This window comes from Nicotiana sylvestris, chromosome 5 (assembly GCF_000393655.2).
Source record: "Nicotiana sylvestris chromosome 5, ASM39365v2, whole genome shotgun sequence".
In the NCBI taxonomy this organism is placed as follows: domain Eukaryota; kingdom Viridiplantae; phylum Streptophyta; class Magnoliopsida; order Solanales; family Solanaceae; genus Nicotiana; species Nicotiana sylvestris.
This window is the reverse complement of record NC_091061.1, coordinates 175,634,673-175,660,254: the sequence shown is the minus strand read 5'-3', so window position 1 is coordinate 175,660,254 and position 25,582 is coordinate 175,634,673. Positions and strand designations below refer to the sequence as shown.

The window sequence follows — 25,582 nt, the reverse complement described above, 5'->3', positions numbered from 1 at the left end:
TATACCTCGAGACACAGGGTTCGAGACAATCAAATCAATCCGGAATAAAAGAAAAAGAAGAAAAGAAGAAGAAGTGAACTCAAAGTGCAGAAGCGGAGAAAAGATGTGGGTTGCTCAACACATGATTGAGGTCATAAGCTTTGCATGTCCCGCCTTGATCCAAGAAAGCTGAAAAAATGAACCAGTACCTGCATCTAACAAACATCAAGATTCAGATCAGAGTCTGCATAAAGAACCAGCCATGACGCAAGAACAAGCTCCAGAAGACTCATATATAGGAATCTTGTAACTCGTAGCTGATAGGCTTAGTTAGTCTTTTTCATTTTGATTTTGATGTAATAACAGCACCACGGACCGGAGCCTTGACGAAACCTCGCTCGACCCTCGAACTTATCATTCCATCATTTTTCTTGAACTACACACGACCTGATTCCCTTATAGCCCGGATATGTAGGTTGTCCAAAACCATGACTCGGTTGCACCATTTTCTTTGTTTATTTTCCCTTTTGAATAAAAAATTGGTCAAAAATTAGTCACACGACTCACTTTGTCTTCGCCTAAAAACTCTTCATATTTCCAAGCAAAGAGGGGCTGTTGTGAGCACCTAATTTTTGACCATTTTTGGTTTTCCACTAACTTTTTAGTATTTAAATAGATTTCAAGTTTAATTTTAATATTTTAGTTTATTTCACCTTTTTATAGGTATATTTTAGATAAATTGAAAATTACAAAAGGAGTTACATATTTCTAGAGTATTAGTTTTATTTTCATTTTACAAAGAAAGAAAAGTTTCAACAAAGAAAAAAAAAGAGATGTAATTTTATTTAGCTTAGTTTAATTTTAAGTGAGAGGTTTTGAGAAATAAATATTGAGTGTAGTAATTTTACCTTGCTTTTATTTACTTATTTATTAGGAGTAGATTTGTTTTAGTAATTATCAAGGAAAAAAAGGAGCCAATGGAAAATTGTCACATGGCAAAAGATTCTCTCTTATCATTTGATAACTAATTCACACGTACTTTCCTAGCAATTTCCTACACATATCACCTACCCTAGACAATCACACTCACAATTCTTATCTCTTCAACCAATAAATTCCCTAAGCTAGATTATAAATTGAAGGACACACATATTTAGACTAGACCTAAACAGATGAAAGAAAGGACCCTAGAGATTTTTTTTAAAAAAAAGATGTGCATCAGCTTCTTTCTCTAAGAACAAAACACAATAGCTGCTGCCTTCTTCTTCCGCCAAAAACATTCCATTATAACCCAAACTTCAACTCCAAAAAGCTATGAAAATCAACCACGAAATCCACCAAATATTAGCTCCAATACACCCCCAAAGCATCTCCGAACAGCTCAGAAAACGTAGTTGAAGCAGCTGCAAAAATAGTCCAAAAACCAGCCCTGTTTCCACATTAAAACCCCTACAAAAATCACTTCAGAACAGAAGCTAAAAAGCCACAAAATCTTCTCCAAATCACCTCCAAAATAGCTCCAAAACGAGCTAAAAATATCCTCCAAAAATACCTCAAAAATGACCTCCAAATCAGCCTCTTTAAACAGCCCGAAAATCACCCAAAAACACTCTCTAAACTATCCAAAACATCGGTTTTGAATCACCCCAAAACCACGTTTTACTCAGCTAAAATGCAGCACTAAACTCCCCAAAAAAGTGTCGGCATCGCACCATATTTGCCGACAAACAGAGCTTCGGTTCAACTGTATAAGATCACTCACGTTCAGTCGCGTTTTTTTTTTTGAGTTGGGTTCAAGGTTTCCGACGTGGGTCTCGGGTCAGTGGTTTGTTTGTACGAAAGTTTTAGCAGATCTTTGCTCCTTATATGTTGAAGATTATATTTCAGCTATTAGAAGGTCCATTTCGATCACTTTGTTAATTTCTACTGCTTTAATGTTTGTGACTAATTTAGCAGATTTATAGATGATTTGATTTAATATGTCATATCATATTTTTGTTGGTCATTTTTTTTGGTTGCTAGATGTTGTTAGCCTTAATATTAATTCACGATTAATGTTAATTTGTTAATTGTGGTTGAATTTATGTTTATTAGTATTACATTCTGTTAGCTTTTATTGTTAGATAATGATCATGAAGTTTGTTTGGTTGACCTTATTTAAATGGGTTTTGGGATTAAGAATTAAGTTTTAGACTTTTATAATTAGTGAATAGTAGGATACAAGGAACCAGATTTGGGGTTTGACATTATTTTGGGAATTTTGAGTTTTAAATGGTGTTTCAACATTAGGGGATAATTGGGCAAAATGAATTAATTTACCAAATGGGCCGCTAATATGTGAACTATCTAATTAATTAAATAAATATCTCACATAGTTTTGAACTTTTACACCTAGCTAAATGATGTAGAATACTAAGAGACATAATCGCAATTTTAGGTTCACTTTAAAATTAGACTAACTATTGCAATTATGTATACGCATGCGTGACATAGTTGTGATGCCAAGGTATATGTTCGCGTAACCATGGTTAAACGTTTTTTTATTTATTAAAATGCCTTAATCAAACATTCGTAGAAATACTTTAGGCGCGAGTTTTAAATTGTTATTATGATTACGTTTTTCTCAAATAAATTGAAAGTATGTGTTCGCGCAACTTTGGCCAAACCTTTTTCTTAAATAAACTAAGTGTTAGGAATTGAGTATGCGTACGCGTAACTCATCTTAAGATTAATTCTTTAAATATGGATCATCAAGTGATTAATAGCGGTAAAAGGTAAAATAAGCATAGGTCTTAAAATGGGTAATTAGACGAAATAGCCAAGTATAAATTGTTAAGCGACCATGTTAAAATCACGGAATCCAGGAATGCCTAGCACCTTCTACCGAGTTAACAGAATTTCTTACCTAGTCTTTCTGGTTTCGTAGACTTTAAACGAAGTCAAATTTTCCTCGATTAGGGATTTAAAATAAATCAGTAGCTTGGGACACCATAAATTATTCCAAGTGGCGACTCTGAATAAATAAATAATCTCATTTCGATTAAATGTCACTTTAATTAGAAAACTCCCGTATATCCCCCCTCGGGTAAAAAGGAGGTGTGACAGTCATAAGTTAGGAATTCACTTTAATTGGAAAAACTCTCGTATATCCCCCTCGGGTAAAAAGGAGGTGTGACAGTCATAAGTTAGGAATTCTAGCTTTTAGCTTTTGATTTATTATTTTTTTGGGGTTATTTTAGCTTAAAACAAGTGTTTAGAAGCACTTTTTTATTATATCCAAACGCTACAAATTTGATTTAAAAACACTTAAAATAAGTCAATTCAAACGGGCTCTAAGTCATTCCCTTTAGGAAGCTCAAAACCTAATATGTTTTTGCCTTAGTGAATTTTGAGGTATATATATATAGCTAAACACTATTATGTCAAGTTGCTTTTTTTCTTTCTTTTTTGTGTATGATAGCGATTCTCACTTTTTGTATCTGAATAGATCATATATAAACCTTCTTTTATTTCCCCTGGGAACGTAAATTAATTATTTTTTATGAGAAAAATTTTGATTAAACATTTGAGTTAACATGGTATATACGATTAAACATTTGATTAAGGTCATCTCAAACTTTGTTGCATTTTGCCATAATGCAGTTGGTTTTTGGAGAAATTTGGCTCCAACGCTGCTGTATTTTTGGAGAAATTTGCCATCATTTATGTGAGTATACTGGAAGTGGAAGTTGAATATTTATGCAGTATTTGATCTGAATTTTACCATAATATAATATGTATTTAATTATATTGTTTCTCAATGATTTTACTTTTATTTGAATTGTCCGTTAATATATATATATATAATCTATAATATTTGCTCATAAATTATATTAATTAAAAATTTATGGTATAAAATAATTTTATATTAAATAATTATATAAGAAAGGAATATCAATTATATGTGATGAATATTTAAAAAAGAAAAAAAGCTAGAACTCTTTAATAGAAATAAGGAAATAAAATTTAAATAAAAGATAATAATATTATATTGAAGAAAGAAGAATATAAAATAGAATCTTCGTTTTTGAAGTAAAAAATAAAATAATTTACTTCATTTTAAAATTAATTTCAATTTGGATGAGAAAATGGGCGGAGGATAGGAGATGACCTAAGCACAATCCTAAAGATTACAAAAGAAGCAACAATGCCCACATACGTTAAATGTTCAACAAACGTTTGGTGTATACGAGGTGTTGACATTAAATTCAACAACGTACTTTCAATGCAGAGTTGAAAAGTACAAAACCATAAAGTAATCCAAACACCTTCAAAAGAATGGTTTTGGTTTGGGGGTAGGGTATTGGAGCATAACCTAAAGGATAGGACTAAATGTTCAACCCCAAAAAACGAAACAATAGATATTACTCCCTCTGATTTAATTTATGTAAATACGTTTGACTCGACACGGAGTTTAAGAAAAAATAAAAACTTTTAAAATTTGTAATCCTAAACAAATCAAAAAGGGATCCAGAGTATTTGTATAGTTATAAAAACTTTTCAGTAAGGGTAGAATTGACATTTTAAGCTAAATTATTTTCAAATTTAGAAAGGATGCATTATTTTTGGAACAGAACAAAAAGAATAGGTTCACATAAACTAGAATGGAGAACATCGAATATTTACACTAAATCGATCAATTTAATATTTAAAGCTAAGTGAGACTATATATTACTTAATTATAGTTAGGTGATAAATAATATATATGCTTGATGAGTGGCGGTGGAGTACAATAGTTCCGGTGTACAAGAGCAAAGGGGATATCCAGAATTGTAATAACTATAGGGGTATCAAGTTACTAAGTCATACCATGAAAGTTTGGAAGAGGGTGGTGGAAGGGAGGATAAGGAGGGCGATGTCTATATCAGAAAACCAGTTCGGGTTCATGACAGGTCGTTCTACTACGGAAGCTATCCACCTTATCAGGAGGGTTGTGGAACAATACAGGGATAGGAAGAGGGATTTGCATATGGTATTTATTGACCTAGAGAAGGCGTATGACAAGGTCCCTAGGGACGCCCTTCGGAGATGTATGGAGGCGAAAGGTGTATCGGTGGCTTACATTAGGGCGAAAAAGAATATGTATGATGGAGCTATGACTCGGGTTAGGACTGTGGGAGGTGACTCAAAGTTTTTTCCGGTGGTTATGGGGTTACACCAAGGATCGGCGCTCAGCCCATTCTTATTTGCCCTTGCGATGGACACATTGACACACTTTATCCAAGGAGAGGTGCCATGGTGTATGTTGTTCGCTGATGATATAGTTCTGATTGATGAGACGTGAGGTGGCATTAATAGGAGACTGGAGGTATGGAGGCAGACCCTGGAGTCTAAAGGCTTCAAGTTGAGTAGGACTAAGACGGAATATATGGAATTTAAGTTCAGTGATGTGACGGAGGAAATGGACGTGGAAGTCAGGCTTGACTCACAAGTGATCCTCAAGAGAGAAAGTTTTAAGTACTTAGGGTTAATTATCAAGGGAGATGGGGAGATCGACGGGGATGTTACGTACCATATTAGGGTGGGGTGGATGAAATGGAGGTTAGCGTCTGGAGTCCTGTGCGACAAGACTATGCCACCAAAACTCAAAGGTAAGTTCTATAGAGCAGTGGTTAGATCGACCATGTTGTATGGGTTGAGTGTTGACCAGTCAAGAATTCACATATCCAGAAGATGAAAGTAGCAGAAATGAGGATGTTAAGATGGATGTGTGGGCACACTAGGCTGGATAAGATTAGGAATAAAGATATTCGGGAGAAGGTGGGCGTGGCTCCGGTGGACGATAAGATGCAGGAAGCGCGACTTAGATGGTTCGGGCACGTGCAGAGGAGAAGCCTAAATTCCCCGGTTAGGAGGTGTGACAGGTTGTCTTTGGAAGGTACGAGAAGAGGCAAAGGACGGCCTAAGAAGTATTGGGGCGAGGTGATTATACAGGACATGACGCATCTCCAAATATCTGAGGACGTGGCTCTTGATAGGAAGGTGGGGAGGTCGAGCATTAGGGTTGTAGGTGTGATGACTCAAAAGGTCATCACTTGTTTTAAAATGAAATTCTATGCATTCGAGGCCTTGAAAGCCTCATTTATCATCACCTCGATTTGCATGCACAATCCGGGCGCGTAGCCGGAAAGCTTAAATATGACAATCTATGAAAAATGATAAAATTTGGCTATAAAATGAGTTAATTTGACTTCGATCAATGTTTTGGGTAAACGAACCCGGACTCGTGATTTGATGGTCCCGGAGAGTCCGTAGGAAAATATGGGACTTAGGCGTATGCCTGGAATCGAATTCCGAGGTCCCAAGCCCGAGAAATAAATTTTTAAAGGAAATTATTTAAGAAAATTTGAAATAAAATTTGATTAGAACATAATGGTATCGGGCCCGTATTTTGGTTCTGGCACCCGATACAGGTCTTATATATTATTTAAGACATTTCTGTAAAATTTGGTGAAAAACAGATGTCATTTGACGTGATTCGGACCTAAATTGCTAAAGTTGATGTTTTAAGAAGTTTGAGGAAAATCTTTGATATTGAGGTTTAATTCGTTGTTATTGAGGTTATTTTGGCGATTTGATCACACGGATAAGTTCTTATGATGTTTTTGAGTTAGTACGTGTGTTTGGTTTAGGAGCCCCGAGGGCTCGGGTGTGTTTCAGATGTGTTTCGGAAAGTTTTGGACTTAAGAAAAATTGCAGAAACAACCGATCTGGTGTACTGATGTGTTCTTCTTCGCGTTCGCGGAAGAACCCACGTGAACGCGATGCATTAATATTTGCTGAAGGAACTTCCTTCTACGGGAACGCGTAGCACAGGTCGCGAACGTGAGGCATTGGGGTGTTATCCCTTCGCGAACGCGGTCCTGGCCACGTGAACGCGAAGGCCAAGTGGGCCTGGGCAGGGGATGGGGTAGTTGTCTTACGCGAACGCGAACCGTTGGACGTGAACGCAAGGGCTCGAGGGACAAAAGCTCCGCGAACGCGAGCCCTATGTCGCGAACGTGAAGGTCTTCAGGCCTAATTCATCGCGAACGCGATGGGTCTCTCGCGCACGCGATGGGTCTCTCGCGAACGCGAAGGGTAATTTTGCCCAGTTATTTAAAAGTCTCAAAAACAGAACACTTACTGGATTTTTGCAAAATTTCACAAACCTCGTCTTCTCCAAAGCTCTTAAGCGATTTTCGAAGCATTTCTTCACCATAATCTCTTGGGTAAGTAATCTTTAACTTGTTTTCTTCCATTTTTATCAACACCCACTAGATTTCTAGGCCTAAATCATGTGATTAAGGGTAGAAAATTAGGGAATTGGGTAGAATTAGGGGTTTTGATTATTTATCATTTAGACCTCGTTTTGGGGTCGGATTTGAAAACAAATTACATATTCGGGCTCATGGGTGAATGGGTGATCGGGTTTTGGTCCGAACCTCGTGTTTTGACCAAGCGGGCCCGGGGTCAATTTTTGGGAAGAATGATTAGAAAGCTATAATTAAGCATTGGAATTGGATTGTTTAGCATTTATTGATGTTATTAAGTCGATTATGTATAGATTCGATTGGGTTGGAGCCAAATTTGACATGAAAAGTGGTGTTTGAGGCTTGAGTTGGCCGTGGAAGTTCAAGGTAAGTGTCCGGTCTAACTTTAGCTTGAGGGATTAGGAGTTGAGTCCTATTTGCTAATTGCTTCTTGTTGAGTACGACGTATAGGCATGGTGACAAGTATCTACATTGGTGTCGAGCATGACCGTGAGTCTTAAATTGATACTTGTTGTATTCTTAAATGATATTACGGATGTTTTAGTGGATGAATTCTTGACATTGAGCAAAGACTTAGTTATTCTTGTGGAATTTACTTATGATTGAGTAATGGTGATAACTGAGATGAGTAGGAGTTGAGTTAAGATTGGTTATAGTTGATTCTCCCTTGTCGGGACGTATACACTTGTACTGTTGAGTTCCCTTGCCGGGATAGTGTAGTTTATTGTTGATCCCTTGCCGGAACGGTTATTATGATTATTATTGACTGTATATTTGGAACGGGTTGCGCGCTGCGACATTATTATTATATTATATTGGATCGGTTGCACGCCGCAACAGTTATATATGTGGATCGGGTTGCACGTTGCAACAATTATATACGTAGATCGGGTTGCACGCCGCAATAGTTATATATGTGGATCGGGTTGCACGCCGCAACCGTTATATATGTGGATCGGGTTGCATGCCGCAACAATGTTAAATGTTAAGGGATCGGGTTGCGCGCCACAACAGTGGTGTTATAAAATTGTTGTAAATATTGTACTGTCCTTTCAGATTTCTATTTAGTTTTTGCTAAATTCGATACGATCCCTGAAGCATGTTTCCCCCTCCCTTTTAAACTGCTTATTTCCTGTTCATTTTTCGTTGTATATTATATAACTGCACAGGTTTATCTGGAGTCTGGTCCTAGCCTCGTCACTACCTCGCTGGGGTTAGGCCAGGCACTTACCAGCACATGGGGTCGGTTGTGCTGATACTACACTCTGCACTCTATGAAGATACCGGAGCAGTGCTTGGTCAGCAGCAGTAGGGGAGCCAGCCTTCAGTCCACCGAGACTCCGAGGTAGTCTTGCAGGTGTTAGCAGGCCCCGGCGTCTCCTCTATCTTTTATTATGTTTTGTATCACTTGTATCCAAGACAGACGTTATTTCTTTCTTTCAAACATTTGTATGTAGAAATCATAGTTAGTCCGTGAATTTTGTGACACCGGTTTCTGGGTAGAGATATATGTTGGATTTCTTATTATTTTAGTTTTATATTTGCCTAAGTCTTCCGCTAATCTCACATTCCGCTGTTATTTAATGTTTATCACCTGTTAAATGCAAGTTGTTCAAAAGATTAAAACAAAGGAGTTAAAGATCTCTGAATTTCGTGGATTGCCTATCTTCTATGAGTAGGCGCCATCACGACTACCGAGGGTGAAAAATCCGGGTCGCGATAGTAGGTTAAGGGGTCGTCGAGCAATTTTTCTCTTTGTCCATGTTTCCCTCTTTGTTCTGACGAGTATGATAGTGTTTTATCTGGAACTGCTAGTGATTTTGTCACGACCCGAATTTCCACCCTCGGGAGTCGTGATGGCGCCTACTCGTAGAAGCTAGGCAAGCCACGAAATTTAGAAAATTCCTTACTTCTTTGTTTTAATCCTTTTAACAACTTACTTTAACAGGTGATAAATATTTAAATAATAGCGGAATATGAGATTAAGCGGAAGACTTAAACGAAATAAACCAAAATAATACGGAAATCAACATATGCCTCTACCCAGAAACTGGTGTCACAACATTCACGGACTATCTATGATTACTACATACATACGCTTGAAAGAAGGAACACTGTCTGTCTCGGATAAAATGATAACAGAACAAAATAACCGGTAGAAGAGACGTCGGGCTTACGAACGCCTGCAGGACTACCTCGAAATCTCGGTGGACTGAAGGCTGGCTCCCAAGCTACTCTGCTGACCCAATGCTGCTCCGGTATCTACACATAAGTGCAGAGTGTAGCATCAGCACAACCGACCCCATGTGCTGGTAAGTGTCTGGCCTAACCCCAGCGAGGTAGTGACAAGGCTAGGACCAGACTCCAAATAAACCTGTGCAGTTATATGATATACAGCGGAGAGTAAAGCAGGAATAAACAAGTAAGGATGGGAGAGGGAAACATGCTTCGGGGAATAGCAGGTAAAACAAAATATCAAGAGAAGTATAAGGCAATCAAAATCCAACCACTAACAAGAATAAGGGAAACTAAGGCAGATTTCACTTTCTTTTCAAGTCTTGTTGCAGGCGTGCAACCCGATCCCATATCCTGTATCTCGTGGCAGGCGTGCCACCTGCTCCCATTTCATTTATCTCGTGGTAGGCATACCACCCGCTCCCATTTCATTATATCTTGTGGTAGGCATACCACCCGCTCCCATTTCATTATATCTTGTGGTAGGCGTACCACCCGCTCCCATTTACAAGCCAACAATAATCACAAGGAATCCTCACAAGGGTGCAAGAGCAATATAACAACTTCCCGGCAATGGAACAATGATATTTCAACAACATCCCGGCAAGGGAACAATAATATCAAACAAACATCCCGGGAAGGGAACAATACTATCAAAACAAAAATCCCAGCAAGGGATCATTAATATCAAACAAACATCCTGGCAAGGGAACAATGGTGATAATAACATATGAAGCGCAATAAACCACAACAGAGTCATAACATATAATACAAGACTCACGGGCATGCTTGACACCAACGTATAGATACTCGTCACCATGCCTATACGTCGTACTCCACAATTAACATGTAGCAAATAAGACACAACTCCTAATCCCTCAAGCTAAGGTTAGACCAAACACCTTACCTCGATGCCTCGAACACAACTCAAGTTTCAATTATAGCTTTACCCCTTGATTCCTCCGCCAATTCGCTCGTATCTAGCCACAAGTTACTTAATTACATCAATAAACGCTAAATGAATCAATTTGAATGCATGAAAATGAGTTTTCCAAAGTTTTACCCAAAAATTCAAAATTGCCCCCGGGCCCACGTGGTCAAAACCCGAGGTTCAAACCAAAATCCGATTACCCATTCCCTCACGAGCTCAAATATGAAATTTAGAGAAGAAAGATTGTATGAAAAATCGCCTCTTATGTTTTTTGGGGTTTTTTAAAAATGCAAAATAACTGAAAATCTCATCTATTTATACCCCTCTGAGACCCCCTGTGCGGATAAACGAAATTGTTTAAAGAAATTTGAAATGAAATTTGCTTAGAACATGATGGTATCGGGCTCGTATATTTGGTTCCGGCGCCCGGTACATGTCTTATATATGATTTAAGACGTTTCTGTGGAATTTGGTGAAAAACGGATGTCATTTGACGTGATTCGGACTTAAATTGCAAAATTGATGTTTAAAGAAGTTTTGATAAATTCATTGATCTCGAGGTTTAATTTGATGTTTATGATGTTATTTTGGTGATTTGATTACACGAATAAGTCTGTAGGATGTTCTTGAGGTTTTGTGTGTACTTGGTTTAGAGTTCTGAGGGCTCGGGTGAGTTTCGGGATGTTTTAGACTTAAAACCAGAAGTTGCAGGTCTCTGAACCCGCCAGTGCGGTCCGCACAAAAACGTGTGCGACCGCGGAAAGGGCCTGTGTGGTCCGCGGTCGGTTTCGTGCGGTGCGCAGTGGGGGCTTGTGCGGCCGCGGTCCATTTCGTGCGATCCGCATAGGGCACTGAACCGCAGTTCCCTCAGGAAGGCCTGTGTGGCAGCAGTCCATTTTGTGCATTTCTCGGGCTTGGGACCTCGTAATTGGATTCCGGGCATACGCCCAAGTCCCATATTTTCCTACGGACCCTCCGGGACTATCAAATCACGGGTCCAGGTCCATTTACCCAAAATATTGACCAAAGTTAAATTTATTCATTTTACAGTCAAAACTTATCATTTTTCACAGATTTTCACATTTAAGCTTTCCGGTTACGCGCCCGGACTGCGTACGTAAATCGAGGTGGTGCTAAGAGAGGTTTTTAAGGCCTCAAAACGTAGAATTTCATTGCAACACAAGTGATAACCTTTTGGGTCATCACATTCTCCACTTCTAAAACAATCATTCATCCTCGAACGGACAGAAGAAGGAAGTACATGAGTTGGGGAAAAGATGGGGATAACTTCTCCGCATATCGGACTCGAACTCCCAGGTCGATGCCTCAGGAGGCTGACATCTCCACTGAACACGAACAGAAGGAAAACTCTTCGACCTCAATTGACGAACCTGCTGGTCTAGAATAGCCACCGACTCCTCCTCATAAGATAAATCTTTGTCCAACTGGACAGTGTTGAAATCCAACACGTGGGATGGGTTGACATGATAATTCCGAAGCATGGACACATGAAACACTGGATACACGGCTGATAAGCTCGACGGCAAAGCAAGTCTATAAGCCACCTCTCCCACTCGATCAAGAATCCCAAATGGGCCAATTAACCTAGGACTAAGCTTGCCCTTCTTCCAAAACCTTATCACGCCCTTCAAAGGCGACACTCGGAGCAATACCCGCTCACCGACCATAAAATTCACATCTCAAATCTTGCGGTCTGCATAACTTTTTTGCCTGGACTGAGCTGTATGAAACCTATCCTGAATAATCTTGACCTTGTCCAAGGCCTCCTGAACCAGATCCGTACCCAACAACCGAGCCTCTCCCGACTCAAATCATCCAACCGGAGATCGACATTGCCTACCATATAAAGCCTCATAAGGAGCCATCTGGATACTCGACTGGTAGCTATTGTTGTAGGCAAACTCTGTTAAAGGCAAGAACTGATCCCACGAACCCCCAAAGTCAGTGACATAAGCTCGGAGCATAGCCTCCAAAATCTGAATAGTCCGCTCGGACTGCCCGTCCATCTGAGGATGAAATGCTGTACTCAACTCAACCTGAGTGCCCAACTCTCACTGAACTGCTCTCCAGAAATGCGAGGTAAACTGCGTACCTCGGTCTGAAATGATAGACACAGGCATACCATGAAGACGAACTATCTCCCGAATATAGATCTCAGCTAACCTCTCAGATGAATAGGAGATTGCCACAGGAATGAAATGCGCTGACTTGGTCAACCTATCAACAATGACACATATTGCGTCGAAATTCCTCCGAGTCTGCGGGAGTCTAACAACGAAATCCATAGTGATCCGCTCCCACTTCCACTCAAGAAGCTCAAACCTCTGAAATAAACCATCAGGCCTCTAATGTTCGTACTTAACTTGCTGACAATTCAAACATCGAGGCACATATGCAACAACATCCTTCTTCATTCTACGCCACCAATAATTTTGCCGCAAATCTTGATACATCTTCGCGACGCCCGGATGAATAGAGTACCGGGAGCTATGGGCCTCCTTTAAAATCAACTCTCGAAGCCCATCCACATTTGGCACACACACTCGACCCTGCAATCTCAAAACTCCATCATCATCTAAGGTAACCTACTTGGTACCTCCATGCTGCACCGTGTACAAATGGGGATCATCATACTGCCGATCACGGATACGCTCCAATAAAGAAGAACGAGCAACTGTGTAAGCTAATACCTGACTGGGCTCAGAAACATCCAACCTCATGAACTGATTGGCCAAAGCCTGAACATCCAATGCGAGCGGTCTCTCACCGACTGGAATATAAGCAAGACTGCCCATACTAGCTGACTTTCTACTTAAAGCATCGGCCACCACATTGGCCTTTCCCGGATGATATAAAATAGTGATATCATAATCTTTCAACAACTCCAACCACCTCCTCTGCCTCAAATTCAACTCCTTTTGCTTAAACAAATACTGAAGACTCTTGTGATCCGTGAACACCTCACATGCCACGCCATATAGATAATGCCTCCAAATCTTCAACGCGTGAACAATGGCTGCCAACTCCAAATCATGAACCGAATAGTTCTTCTCATGAATCTTCAGCTACCGCGAAGCATAGGCAATGACCTTGCCATCCTGCATCAACACTGCACTGAGTCCAATACGAGATGCATCACAATAGATTGTATAAGGCCTTGAAGCTGTGGGCAAAACCAACACTGGTGCCGTAGTCAGAGCTGTCTTGAGCTTCTGAAAGCTCGCCTCATACTCGTCCGACCATCTGAACTGGGCACCCTTCTGGGTCAACCTGGTCATCGGGGCTGCGATAGATGAGAACCCCTCCACGAACCGACGATAGTAGCCTGCTAATCCTAAGAAACTCTGAATCTCTGTAGCTGATGCTGGTCTAGGCCAGTTCTTGACTGCCTCAATCTTCTTTAGATCAACCTGAATACTCTCTGCGGACACAACATGACCCAGGAATGCAACTGAACTCAACCAGAACTCACACTTCGAGAACTTAGCATATAACTGACTATCCCTCAAGGTTTGAAGAACCACTCTAAGATGCTACTCGTGCTCCTCTGGCTACGGGAATATATTAAAATATCATCAATGAAGACTATCACGAACGAATCCAAGTAAGGCCTGAACACTCGGTTCATCAATCCATAAAAGCTGCTGGGGCATTTGTCAACCTGAATGACATCACCAAGAACTCATAATGCCCGTACCGAATACGGAAAGCTGTCTTAGGGACATCGGATGCCCTAATCCTCAACTGATGATAGCTAGATCTGAAGTCAATCTTTGAAAATACCTTGGCACCCTGAAGCTGATCAAACAGATCATCAATCCTCGGCAATGGATACTTATTCTTGATTGTAACCTTGTTCAACTGCCGATAATTAATACACATTCTCATCGACCCATCTTTCTTCTTAACAAATAACACCACCGCACCCCAAGGCGAAACACTGGGTCTAATGAAACCCTTCTCAAGCAAGCCTTGCAACTGTTCCTTCAACTCTTTCAACTCAGGCGGAGCCATACGATACGGCAAGATAGAAATGGGCTGAGTGCCCGGAGCCAAATCAATGCAAAAATCAATATCCCTGTTGGGTGGCATACCCGGCAAGTCTGAAGGGAATACCTTCGGAAAATTACGAACAACGGGCACAGAATCAATAGAGGGAACCTCATCACTAGAATCACGAACATATGCCAAATAGGCCAAACACCCCTTCTCGACCATATGCCGAGCCTTCACATAAGAGATAACATTACGGGTAGAATGACCAGGAGCCCCTCTCCACTCTAAACAAGGCAAACCCGATAAGGATAAGGTCACAGTCTTGGCATGACAGTCCAAGATAGCATGGTAAGGTGATAACCAGTCCATCCCCAATATAACATCGACATCGACCATGTCTAAAAGCAACAAATCTATATGAGTATCAAGACCCCCAATCACCACAATACAAGAATGATGGACTCGATCAACTACAATAGAATCACCCACTAGTGTAGACACATAAATAGGAACACTCAATGAATCACTAGGCATGATCAGATACGGTACAAAATAAGATAACACATACGAGTATGTAGACCCTGGATCAAACAACACTGAAGCATCTCTATCACAAACTAGAACTGTACCTGTAATAACTGCATCTGAAGCCTCAGCCTCGGGCCTGGCCGGGAGAGCATAATATCGGGGTTGGGCCCCACCACCCTGAACTACATCTCTGGGATGTCCTGCAGCTGGCTGGCCTCCACCTCTAGCGGCCTGAGCTCCACCTCTAGCACCTCTACCTCTACCTCTAGCACCTCTACCCCCACCTCTAGCTGGCTGGGCGGCCTGTGGGACACCTGGTGCCTGAACCATAGCACGGGAACCCTAATGCAGAGAACTTCTCAAAGCTTGAGGGCAATACCTAGCAATTTGCCTCGTGTCGCCACAAGTAAAACAAGCCCTCGGTTGCTAGGGTTGACGACCCTGGAAACTCTGAAGTGGTGGTGCATTGATAGGTGCTGGTGGTGCACTGTAGGACTGCTAATCAGAATACTGCATCTGAGGACCACAGCTACCTGAAGCACCGTGAGAAACCTGAAGTGCTGACTAGAAAGGCCTAGGGGGATGGCCTCTACCATATGAATCTCTACCTCCAAAAGAGGTAGCACTGAATCTGCCCAAATGACGGGGCCTCTTATCTGACCCATGACCACCTCCCTGTGACAAAACCATCTCCACTCTCCTGGACATATTGGCCGCCTCCTGAAAAGTAATCTCACTCCCAGCCTCCCTAGCCATCTGAAGACGAATCTGCTGAATAAGACCATCAATAAACCTCCTCACCCTATCTCTCCCGGTAGGAAGTATGACAAGGGCATGGCGAGCCAAGTCGATGAATCTGGTCTCATACTGGATAACCATTATCGAACCCTACTGGAGGCGCTCAAACTGCCTCCGATAGGCCTCTCTCTAAGTAATGGGGAGAAACTTCTTCAAAAATAGCTGTGTGAACTACTCCCAAGTCAAGGCTGGCGATCCAGCTGGTCTAGCTAAGCAATAATCCCTCTACCAAGTCTTGGCGGATCCAGACAAGCAAAACATAGCAAAATTGACTCCATTGGTCTCAACGATACCCATGTTCCTGAGAACCTCGTGGCAGCTGTCTAGGTAATCCTAGGGATCCTCAGCAGATGCACCGCTGAAAGTAGAAGTGAAGAGCTTCGTGAACTTATCCAGCCTCCACAAAGCATCGACAGACATAGCCGCTCCATCGCCGGTCTGAGCTACCACACCCGGCTGAACTGCTCCAACTGGATGAACCGCTGGAGTTTGAATCTGGGGAGCTACCTGCTCCGGAGTACGAGTAGTAGGAGTCTGGGCCCCTCCTCCAGCCTGAGAGATGGCTGGTGCTATAGGAAGCAAGCCTGCTTGGGTGACACTCTTCATGAGGCCCATTAATCTGACCAGAGTATCCTGAAGAACTAGGGTAGCAATAAACCCCTCTGGGACCTGAGCTGGGCCCACCGGAACTGCTGGGGTTGGAATCTCCTCATCAAACTCAGCCTAAGGCTCCGTCACTGGTGCTGCTGCTCGGGGCTAAGCTCTGTCCCTACTTCGGCCTCTAGCACTTCTTCGGCCTCGCCCTCTGCCCCTCGTGGAAGCTGTTGTTGGGGGATCGGGCTGCTGAGTGGTGGATGAGGAAGCACGTATTCTTGCCATCTGCGAAAGAACAGAGTAGAAATTAAATTAGCATTGAGAAACAAACCGCACGATAAGAAAGAACGAATGTGAAGTTTTTCCTAACCCTGTAGCCTTTCGGGATAAATACAGATGCTTCGTACCGATCCCTCAGACTCTACTGAGCTTGTCCGTAAATTGTGAGACCTATGTAATATAGAGCTCTGATACCAACTTGTCATGACCCGGATTTTTCACCCTCGGGAGTCGTGATGGCGGCTACTCATAGAAGCTAGGCAAGCCACGGAATTTAGAAAATTCTTTACTTCTTTGTTTTAATCCTTTTAACAACTTGTTTTAACAGGTGATAAACATTTAAATAATAGCGGAATATGAGATTAAGCGGAAGACTTAAACGAAATAAACCAAAATAATACGGAAATCAACATATGCCTATATCCAAAAACTAGTATCACAACATTCACGGACTATCTATTATTACTACATACATACGTTTGAAAGAAGGAACATTGTCTGTCTCGGATAAAATGATAACAGAACAAAATAACTGATAGAAGAGACGCCAGGACTGCGAACGCGTGCAGGACTACCTCGGAATCTCGGTGGCCTGAAGGCTAACTCTCAAGCTACTGTTGCTGACCCAATGCTGCTCTGGTATCTGCACATAAGTGCAGAGTATAGCATCAGTACAACCGACCCCATGTGCCAGTAAGTACCTGGCCTAAACCCGGCGAGGTAGTGACGAGGCTAGGACCAGACTCCAGATAAACCTGTGCAGTTATATGATATACAGCGGAAAGTAAAGCAGGAATAAACAAGTAAAGATGGGAGGGGGAAACATACTTCGGGGAATAGCAGGTAAAACAAAATATCAAGAGAAGTATAAAGGAATCAAAATCCAACCACTAACAAGAATAAGGGAAACAAAGGCAGATTTCACTTTCTTTTCACGTCTTGTTGCAGGCGTGCAACCCGATCCCATGTCCTGTATCTCGTGGCAGGTGTGCCACCCGCTCCCATTTCATTTATCTCGTGGTAGGCGTACCACCCGCTCCCATTTCATTATATCTTGTGGCAGGTGTACCACCCGCTCCCATTTCATTATATCTTGTGATAGGCGTACCACCCGCTCCCATTTCATTATATCTGGTGGTAGGCGTACCACCCGCTCCCATTTACAAGCCAACAATAATCACAAGGAATCCCGACAAGGGTACAAGAGCAATATAACAACTTCCCGGCAAGGGAACAATGATATTTCAACAATATCCCTGCAAAGGAACAATAATATCAAACAAACATCCCGGCAAGGGAACAATACTATCAAAACAAACATCCCGGCAAGGGATCATTAATATCAAACAAACATCCCGGCAAGGGAACAATGGTGATAATAACATATGAAGCGCAATAAACCACAACGGAGTCATAACAATTATAATACAAGACTCACGGGCATGCTTGACACCAACGTATAGATACTCGTCACCATACCTATACGTCGTACTCCACAATTAACATGTAGCAAATAAGACACAACTCTTAATCCCTCAAGCTAAGGTTAGACAAACACTTACCTCAATGGCTCAAATACAACTCAAGTTTCAATTATAGCTTTACCCCTTGATTCCTCCGCCAATTCGCTCGTATCTAGCCACAAGTTACTTAATTACATCAATAAACACTAAATAAATTATTTGAATGCATGAAAATGAGTTTTCCAAAGTTTTACCCAAAAAGTCAAAATCGCCCCCGGACCCACGTGGTCAAAACCCGAGGTTCGAACCAAAACCCGATTACCCATTCCCCCACGAGCTCAAATATGTAATTTATTTTGAAATCGGACCTCAAATCGAGGTCCAAATCCCCAATTTTTGAAAAACCTAGGTTCTACCCAAAACACCCAATTTCTCCCATGAAAATCATTGATTTGAAGTTGATATCATGTTAAAAGATGTTAATGATTGAAGAAAACTAGTTAAAAAAATGACTTACAATTGATTTGGAGAAGAAAAGTTGTTTGAAAATTCGCCTCTTATGTTTTTTGGGGTTTTTGAAAAATGAAAAATAACTGAAAATCTCGTCTATTTATACCCCTCTCAGACCCCATGTGCGGACCGCACAAAATGGACTGCGGCCACACAGGCCTTCCTGAGGGTACTGCGGTCCAGTGCCCTGTGCGGACCACACGAAATGGACCGCGACCGCACAGACCCCCACCGCGTACCGCACGAAACCGACCGCGGACCGCACTGCCCCCCTTCCGCGGTCGCACACGCTTTTGTGCGGACCGCACTGACGGGTTCAGAGACTTGCAACTTCTGGTTTTAAGTCTAAAACATCCCGAACCTACCCATAATTCACCCGAGCCATCGGAACTGCAAACCAAGTGCACACAAAACCTCAAGAACATCCTACGGACTTATTCGTGTAATCAAATTACCAAAATAACATCATGAACATCAAATTAAACCTCGAGATCAATGAAATTTCTCAAAACTTCTTTAAATATCAATTTTGCAATTTAAGTTCGAATCACGTCAAGTGACATCCGTTTTTCACCAAATTCCACAGAAACGTCTTAAATCATATATAAGACCTGTATTGGGCGCCGGAACCAAAAATACGGGCCCGATACCATCATGTTCTAAGCAAATTTCATTTCAATTTTCTTTAAACAATTTCCTCTCGGGCTTGAGACCTCGGAATTCGATTCCGGGCATACGCCCAAGTCCCATATTTTCCTACGGACCCTCCGGCACCGTCAAATCACGGGCCCGTGTCTGTTTACCCAAAACGTTGACCGAAGTCAAATTTATTCATTTTATAGTCAAAACTTATCATTTTTCATAGATTTTCAGATTTAAGCTTTCTGGCTACGCGCCCGGACTGCGCACGCAAATCAAGGTGGTGCTAAGGGAGGTTTTTAAGGCCTCAGAACGAAGAATTTCATTGCAACACAAGTGATGACCCAAATTTATGTTATGTTTTACACTTTTGCATAATATTTATTTTACTGCTTTTTCATTTATTTGATGTCTCTTGCATTGCTGATATTATTTTTCAGATTTTTGTTGTTACAGATCTAGTGTCTATGAGCCCAGGGTCTCCCGGAAACAGTCTCTCTACCCCCTCCGAGGTAGGAGTAACATATGCGTACACTCTACCCTCCCCAGACCCCAGTGATGGGATTTTACTGGGTTGTTGTTGTTGTTGTTAAATAAATATATAAAAGATATATTTCTTATCTTTATTAGTTTGGCATAAACACCATCTGTGATTCATTTTATCAAAAACTTATGAATATTTCGCATATTGTTTATTGAATATCTGATGCAGAAAAAATTGTATTTCCTTTTGTAAGATGAATGACAAAGATTATTATGGAATAAAAGAAATCTAAGGCAATTGAACTGTAATCAATCAGAGATTCACTTTCTTGAATTGGTACAAAATTTTACAAAGGATCATATCTCATATTTAATTCACATTGCTCTCTTTTGGAAAAGATCATAACAAAAAAGAAAATATTGACAGAGCTTCTCCTTTAATTTAGGCTTAATAGGCATGTAACCTTCAATCTCATTATTTCCTTAACTTTTTCACAATCATATTTCTCTTTAAATATTATCTCTAATAAAGGGACAAAATCTTTAAAAATTATGTTTTCAATTATTTTCTTTATTTTCCTTTTTTTCTTTTTTTATCCTTTAGAATTCAAAAATGATGATGGGGCCAGGCAAGTGACATCCCCAATGTGCAACATTATAAATATGGATACTAAACGGCCTCATGGTTTTAACTTGTGCACATTTTGTACTCTGATTTTTTAGGTGACTCTCTAACTACATTTTTGGTGAAAAAATGGCGAAATCCCCAGAAACTGAGCACCCAATCAAAGCCTTTGGATGGGCTGCCCGTGACACATCTGGTGTTCTTTCTCCTTTCAACTTCTCAAGAAGGTATGTTGCTTTGATTCAAAAAAGAGAGAAAAATATGGAAAAGTATAATCTAGGCCTTTTGCTTTTTACTATATACAAAGAGTATATATTCCCTTTATTTTTTTGGTTTGCTTGGGTGCATTTTTGAATAGGGTTAAGGTTACATTTACAACTTAGGTAGAGTTATGACTACGTTGGTGTCGAGGTTGATTTGCGCACCTCGTCTAATTCAATGGGTATTTGTTGCATTTCATCCGCACAAGTAATGACAATGACTTGCTTGTGTGATGCTACTTACCACCAGCACAAATATACACAAATAACAACAATGACCTGCATGTGTGATGCTACTTGCCACCGGCACAATATTAGTTACCACTCGGTTTGTTTCGACAGATGAGAAAAGATCACCTAGTGTTTTCTTTGTCTTTATGGATTTGCAAATCTTGGTGGAATTATAACTATATATGGTGGCTAAACTCTAGTTTTGTTGATCATAGTGTTTTTAAATGCTCATAATATTTTTTTTTTATTCTTGTTTGTTCATTTCTGGGTGCAGGGCTACAGGGAAGAATGATGTGCAGTTCAAAGTGTTGTATTGTGGAATTTGTCACTCAGATCTTCATATGCTCAAGAATGAGTGGGGCAATTCCAAGTATCCTATTGTGCCCGGGTAAATTCAATTTTGTCCTCATTTTCCTCTCATATAAAAATTTAAGAGAAATGTATATTTTTGCGGCTCTTAAAATATATATATATATATATATATATATATATATATATATATATAATATACTTTTTAGCTAGTGAATACAATTAGTTGTGGCTACCGATCAGTATTGTAATTTGTCCAAATTTTAAGCTATGAAGACTTTGGGTGAGAAAGGAAACTTTTTGATAGGATTTATTTTTATTGTTTCGTTTGTGAGCAAAAAAGGAAAGAAAATAATATCGCATGAGATCACGTACTTTCTTCCCTCTGGCCTGCTAGTTTCAGTAGTTTGTCTTTCCTTTTGGTTTGAAACCAAATATTTGATTCGGACCATATTTTAATTCCTTTCTAATACCTGGTTAATATTTTTCTCCTATTTACTCGACATTGAATGAGAATGCTTGAATGGGAATCATCTTAGCAACTGACTATAGACATAAGTCTAAGCCGCCGAGAGAGGAGAGACCATTTTCATGAGAGAAGTACGAGCAAGTGACAGATTGGAAAAAAAAATAGGTAGGCCTTCTGAGCGGTCATTTAGGGGCCTCGTTAGCGACCCATCATTCTTCCCTAAGCTGTCAGAGTCCGTCTGATACAGTTTAATTGAATTTGTGGCCTTTTTTTATGGTCCACAATATTTAATTTTTTTCAGATATCAAGAATGAATTAATTTCTTTTCTTTTTTTCAAAAGTTATCCTTGATATAAAGAATATTAAAATATCTGTTATATTTTCAATAAATAATTTTTTCTCGTGATACAAGAGAATGTAGTTAAAAAAAAATTACTTTAAATCGTGTTATTAAAATTTCTAGTTCTACCATTGACCATAAGTCCATAAGTGTCTAGTTCTTGTAACTCCTTCAAGAAATTATAATGGTACCATTTTAAGGAGACAGTGCAAGTATGGGCACAAAAGTTCATCACTATAACATCAACTCACATTTGTGAGGCTGTGAGCCCTACAATAAAAGCGTGCTCTGCTACAAATCTAAGTGGTGTCACTATTCTTATCCTATCCCAACATTTTTTCGAGATATTGATAAATTTCCTATTTTCTAATACAAACACCTTACTAGTAAACCTGTTAGTTGGGTCAGGAAGGCCCATGTTTGGACCGGGTTCGCCCGGTAAAACGGCGAAGCGGAAACGACAACACTCACCCTGGTTTGGTTCGTATTAGCCTGTCAGGGTGATCTGCACAAATAGAACACTTTGGTGCTACTATTGATCTTTAGCCTCACTTGCCTAGCTTCAAATTTAGCAAGTGTTGCCCCTGTCTTATCCCATGGTAACGTATTCGATTTTTGACTCTATAGGTTTGCCTGTGGGGCAAGCGACTGTCAAAAAATCAAGACCATCAATTTTCAATATTATTGGGTGTAATCCCGGTAGATACACTGGCACTTTACCCAATCATTACTTATAAGATTGTATAGGGGTGTCAAATGGGCGTTTTGGGCCGATTTTGGACATGTCAAAACAAGTTGAGTCAAAGCTAATTGGGCTAAGATGAGCTAAAATTTAAGTCATAGTCCAACCCGCCAACTCCTATCAAGCTTTACATATGAAACAAAAAAGATTATTTCTAAGATATTCTAGCAAAGTTACTCATGAATTAATTTGAGCTAAAAATCAGCCCAATTTTAAATGTGCGGGTCAATAACCAGCCCAACTTTGGACGGTGGACGGGTCATTTGGGCTTGGGCCAAATTTTACGGCCCTAAGATTGTCTATCCACCTTTAGAAGGAAGTGTAGACTTAACATGAAATTTAAAACTGAAGATATTGACTATATTGCATCTTACTTTTGTTGCACAGGCACGAGATTGTGGGCGTGGTAACTGAGGCAGGCAGCAATGTCGAGAAAGTTAAAATTGGTGACAAAGTAGGTGTTGGAGTACTCGTAGGATCGTGTCAAAAATGTGAGAATTGTACCAATGACCTCGAACAATATTGTTCTAGCCACATCGCCACATATAGTACAACTTATTATGATGGAACCACAACATATGGAGGCTACTCAAATCTCATGGTTACTGATCAGCATTTCGTGGTTCGTTGGCCGGAGAATTTGTCAGCGGAAGCTGCTCCATTGTTATGTGCTGGAATTACAACATATAGTCCTTTGAAATATTTTGGACTTGATAAGCCTGGATTGAACATTGGTGTTGTGGGACTTGGTGGACTTGGTCATATGGCTGTGAAATTTGCTAAGGCTTTTGGTTGTAAGGTTACTGTGATCAGTACTTCGGTTAATAAGAAGGATGAAGCTATTGAACGTCTTGGTGCTGATTCTTTCTTGCTCAGTCGTGATCCTGAACAACTGCAGGTAAATATTTTATTCTATACTTGAAATTCTACTCCCTCAGTTTCAATTTATATGAGGCAGTTATACCTAGCATCGAGTTTAATAGAAAAAAGACTTTCGAAATTTCAGCTTCTAAAATCTTAAGGGGTAAAAGCTTTGCAGGTTCACGGCATTTGTGTAGCTATAAAATTCTCTCATTGAGGGTAAATGCATAAAAGAGAAAGTTTAAAGTTAAATTATTTATAAGTATAGAAATGCGTCATTCAATTCTGGAATGGACTATTAAGGAAAATATGTCATATAAATAATGAACACGACACAATAGCCCAACTCAAAATTGTTTGGGATCTTTACACAAATAGCCTTCCGGATTTACTATTTACTTTTCCTAACTGGTATACATTTTATACCCTGATTAAACATATTTTAAACAACGATTATACTTATATTATACATCTGCCGGCTATTTTTAATTTAAACGATTGGGGGGGGGGGGGTAGCAATATATATTATACATAGGCAGGGGTGGATGCACCTTTAACAAAGCAATGTCGCGCGACACAGTTTTGTCGGAAAATGCTACTTAAATATATGTATTAATAGTGTGAGAAACGGATAATTAAGTAGGAAAAAATGACACCATTTGATATACAATGTCTCTTGGTGTGTTGGTTATGCTTTTGATTTTATTCTAAGAGGTCAAAAATTTGAACCTTAACTAGCACAACTTTTTTGCAAATATTTTAGAGAGCCTTTGTGGTTAAAAATTGTGATGAAGTGAAATTAAACTCGGAACCTTTTCTAACTTAAGACTCAACAAAACCGATAGACTAAGTCTATTTCTTGTTTAGAAGCATGATAATTAAAGTTATTATTTTTGTTCTTTTATAAATTTTGACACCGTTTACAAAAATTTGTCCATACGTCCCTATACATATGTTAAGTTTGACAGGCAAATTTATGGTTATCATTTATGCTTTGTATTTGTATAGGCTGCAGCAAGCACATTGGATGGCATAATAGACACAGTTTCAGCAGACCATCCTATTCTTCCATTGCTCAATATACTAAAACCTCATGGAAAACTTGTAGTGGTTGGTGCACCACCAAAGCCACTTGAGTTGCCAGTTTTTCCCATTATTATGGGTAAAGTATCTTAATATCAATTTTTCTTTTCTTTTTATTTTCTTAAAATTAAGAAGGGAGCCTTGGCGTAACTGGTAATGTTGTTGCCACGTGACCAGGAGGTCACGGGTTCAAGCCGTGGAAACAGCCTCTTGCAGAAATGAAGGGCAAGGCTGCGTAGTGCTTATAATAGACTCTTGTGGTCCGGCCCTTTTCCGAACCCCGTACATAGCGGGAGCTTAATGCAGCGGACTGCCCTTCCTTAAAATCGAAGTACTAATAATTTTTTTAAAAATTACAGGGAGGAAAATAGTTGGAGGAAGTATTATTGGAGGAATGAAAGAGACACAAGAGATGCTTGATTTTGCAGCAAAGCATAATATAATACCAGATGTTGAGATTGTTGCAATGGATTATGTGAATACTGCGTTGGAACGACTTCTGAAATCGGATGTCAAGTATCGGTTTGTGCTTGATGTTGGGAAAACATTGACAGCTGATTAAGAGTAATTAGCGTGCGAGCAAGCTGGTCTGAACACTATTAAAAAATAAAGTATTTTATATTTTGCGAGAAACTTGAAGAGTTTATTTATGGTTTATTTAGTAAATTTTTGCGATTAGGCAGTATTGCATATCTGTCTTTTCCTCTTAAGCCTTGAATTATCGGTCATTTTCCTTACTGTTGTTGGCTGAAATTTGACTTGTCTCTATTTTGTGGTTTTACCTAGAACTATATTAATGGTAAAGACTTATCCCTGGTTTTTCTATCAAACACATGCACCCATGATTTACCCCTACCTGATGGTTATATTATTTACTATGATTAGAAAAATACAACAAAAAGTATATATAGAAG

General features: G+C 40.0%; 2 protein-coding genes across 5 annotated transcripts; both read left to right on the top strand.

Annotated features, from left to right (window-relative positions):
- Positions 1-1,128: 1,128 nt before the first annotated feature.
- Positions 1,129-25,498, top strand: LOC104216597 (8-hydroxygeraniol dehydrogenase-like). 4 transcript variants are annotated; one of them, XM_070145681.1, is made up of 9 exons: positions 1,129-1,876; positions 3,622-3,685; positions 19,500-19,601; positions 19,706-19,777; positions 20,472-20,600; positions 21,139-21,252; positions 23,112-23,622; positions 24,594-24,747; positions 25,028-25,498. In XM_070145681.1, the coding sequence occupies exons 5-9, from the start codon at positions 20,503-20,505 to the stop codon at positions 25,228-25,230; spliced, it is 1,080 nt and encodes a 359-aa protein (XP_070001782.1). In that variant the 5' UTR covers positions 1,129-1,876; positions 3,622-3,685; positions 19,500-19,601; positions 19,706-19,777; positions 20,472-20,502; the 3' UTR covers positions 25,231-25,498. The 4 variants fall into 4 exon arrangements, with proteins under 4 accessions (XP_070001782.1, XP_070001781.1, XP_009764992.1 ...); XM_070145680.1 differs by having other exon boundaries at positions 19,492-19,601; XM_009766690.2 differs by lacking the exon at positions 19,500-19,601.
- Positions 4,874-5,302, top strand: LOC138869686 (secreted RxLR effector protein 78-like). The gene has a single exon (XM_070147328.1). The coding sequence runs from the start codon at positions 4,874-4,876 to the stop codon at positions 5,300-5,302; it is 429 nt and encodes a 142-aa protein (XP_070003429.1).
- Positions 25,499-25,582: the final 84 nt, after the last annotated feature.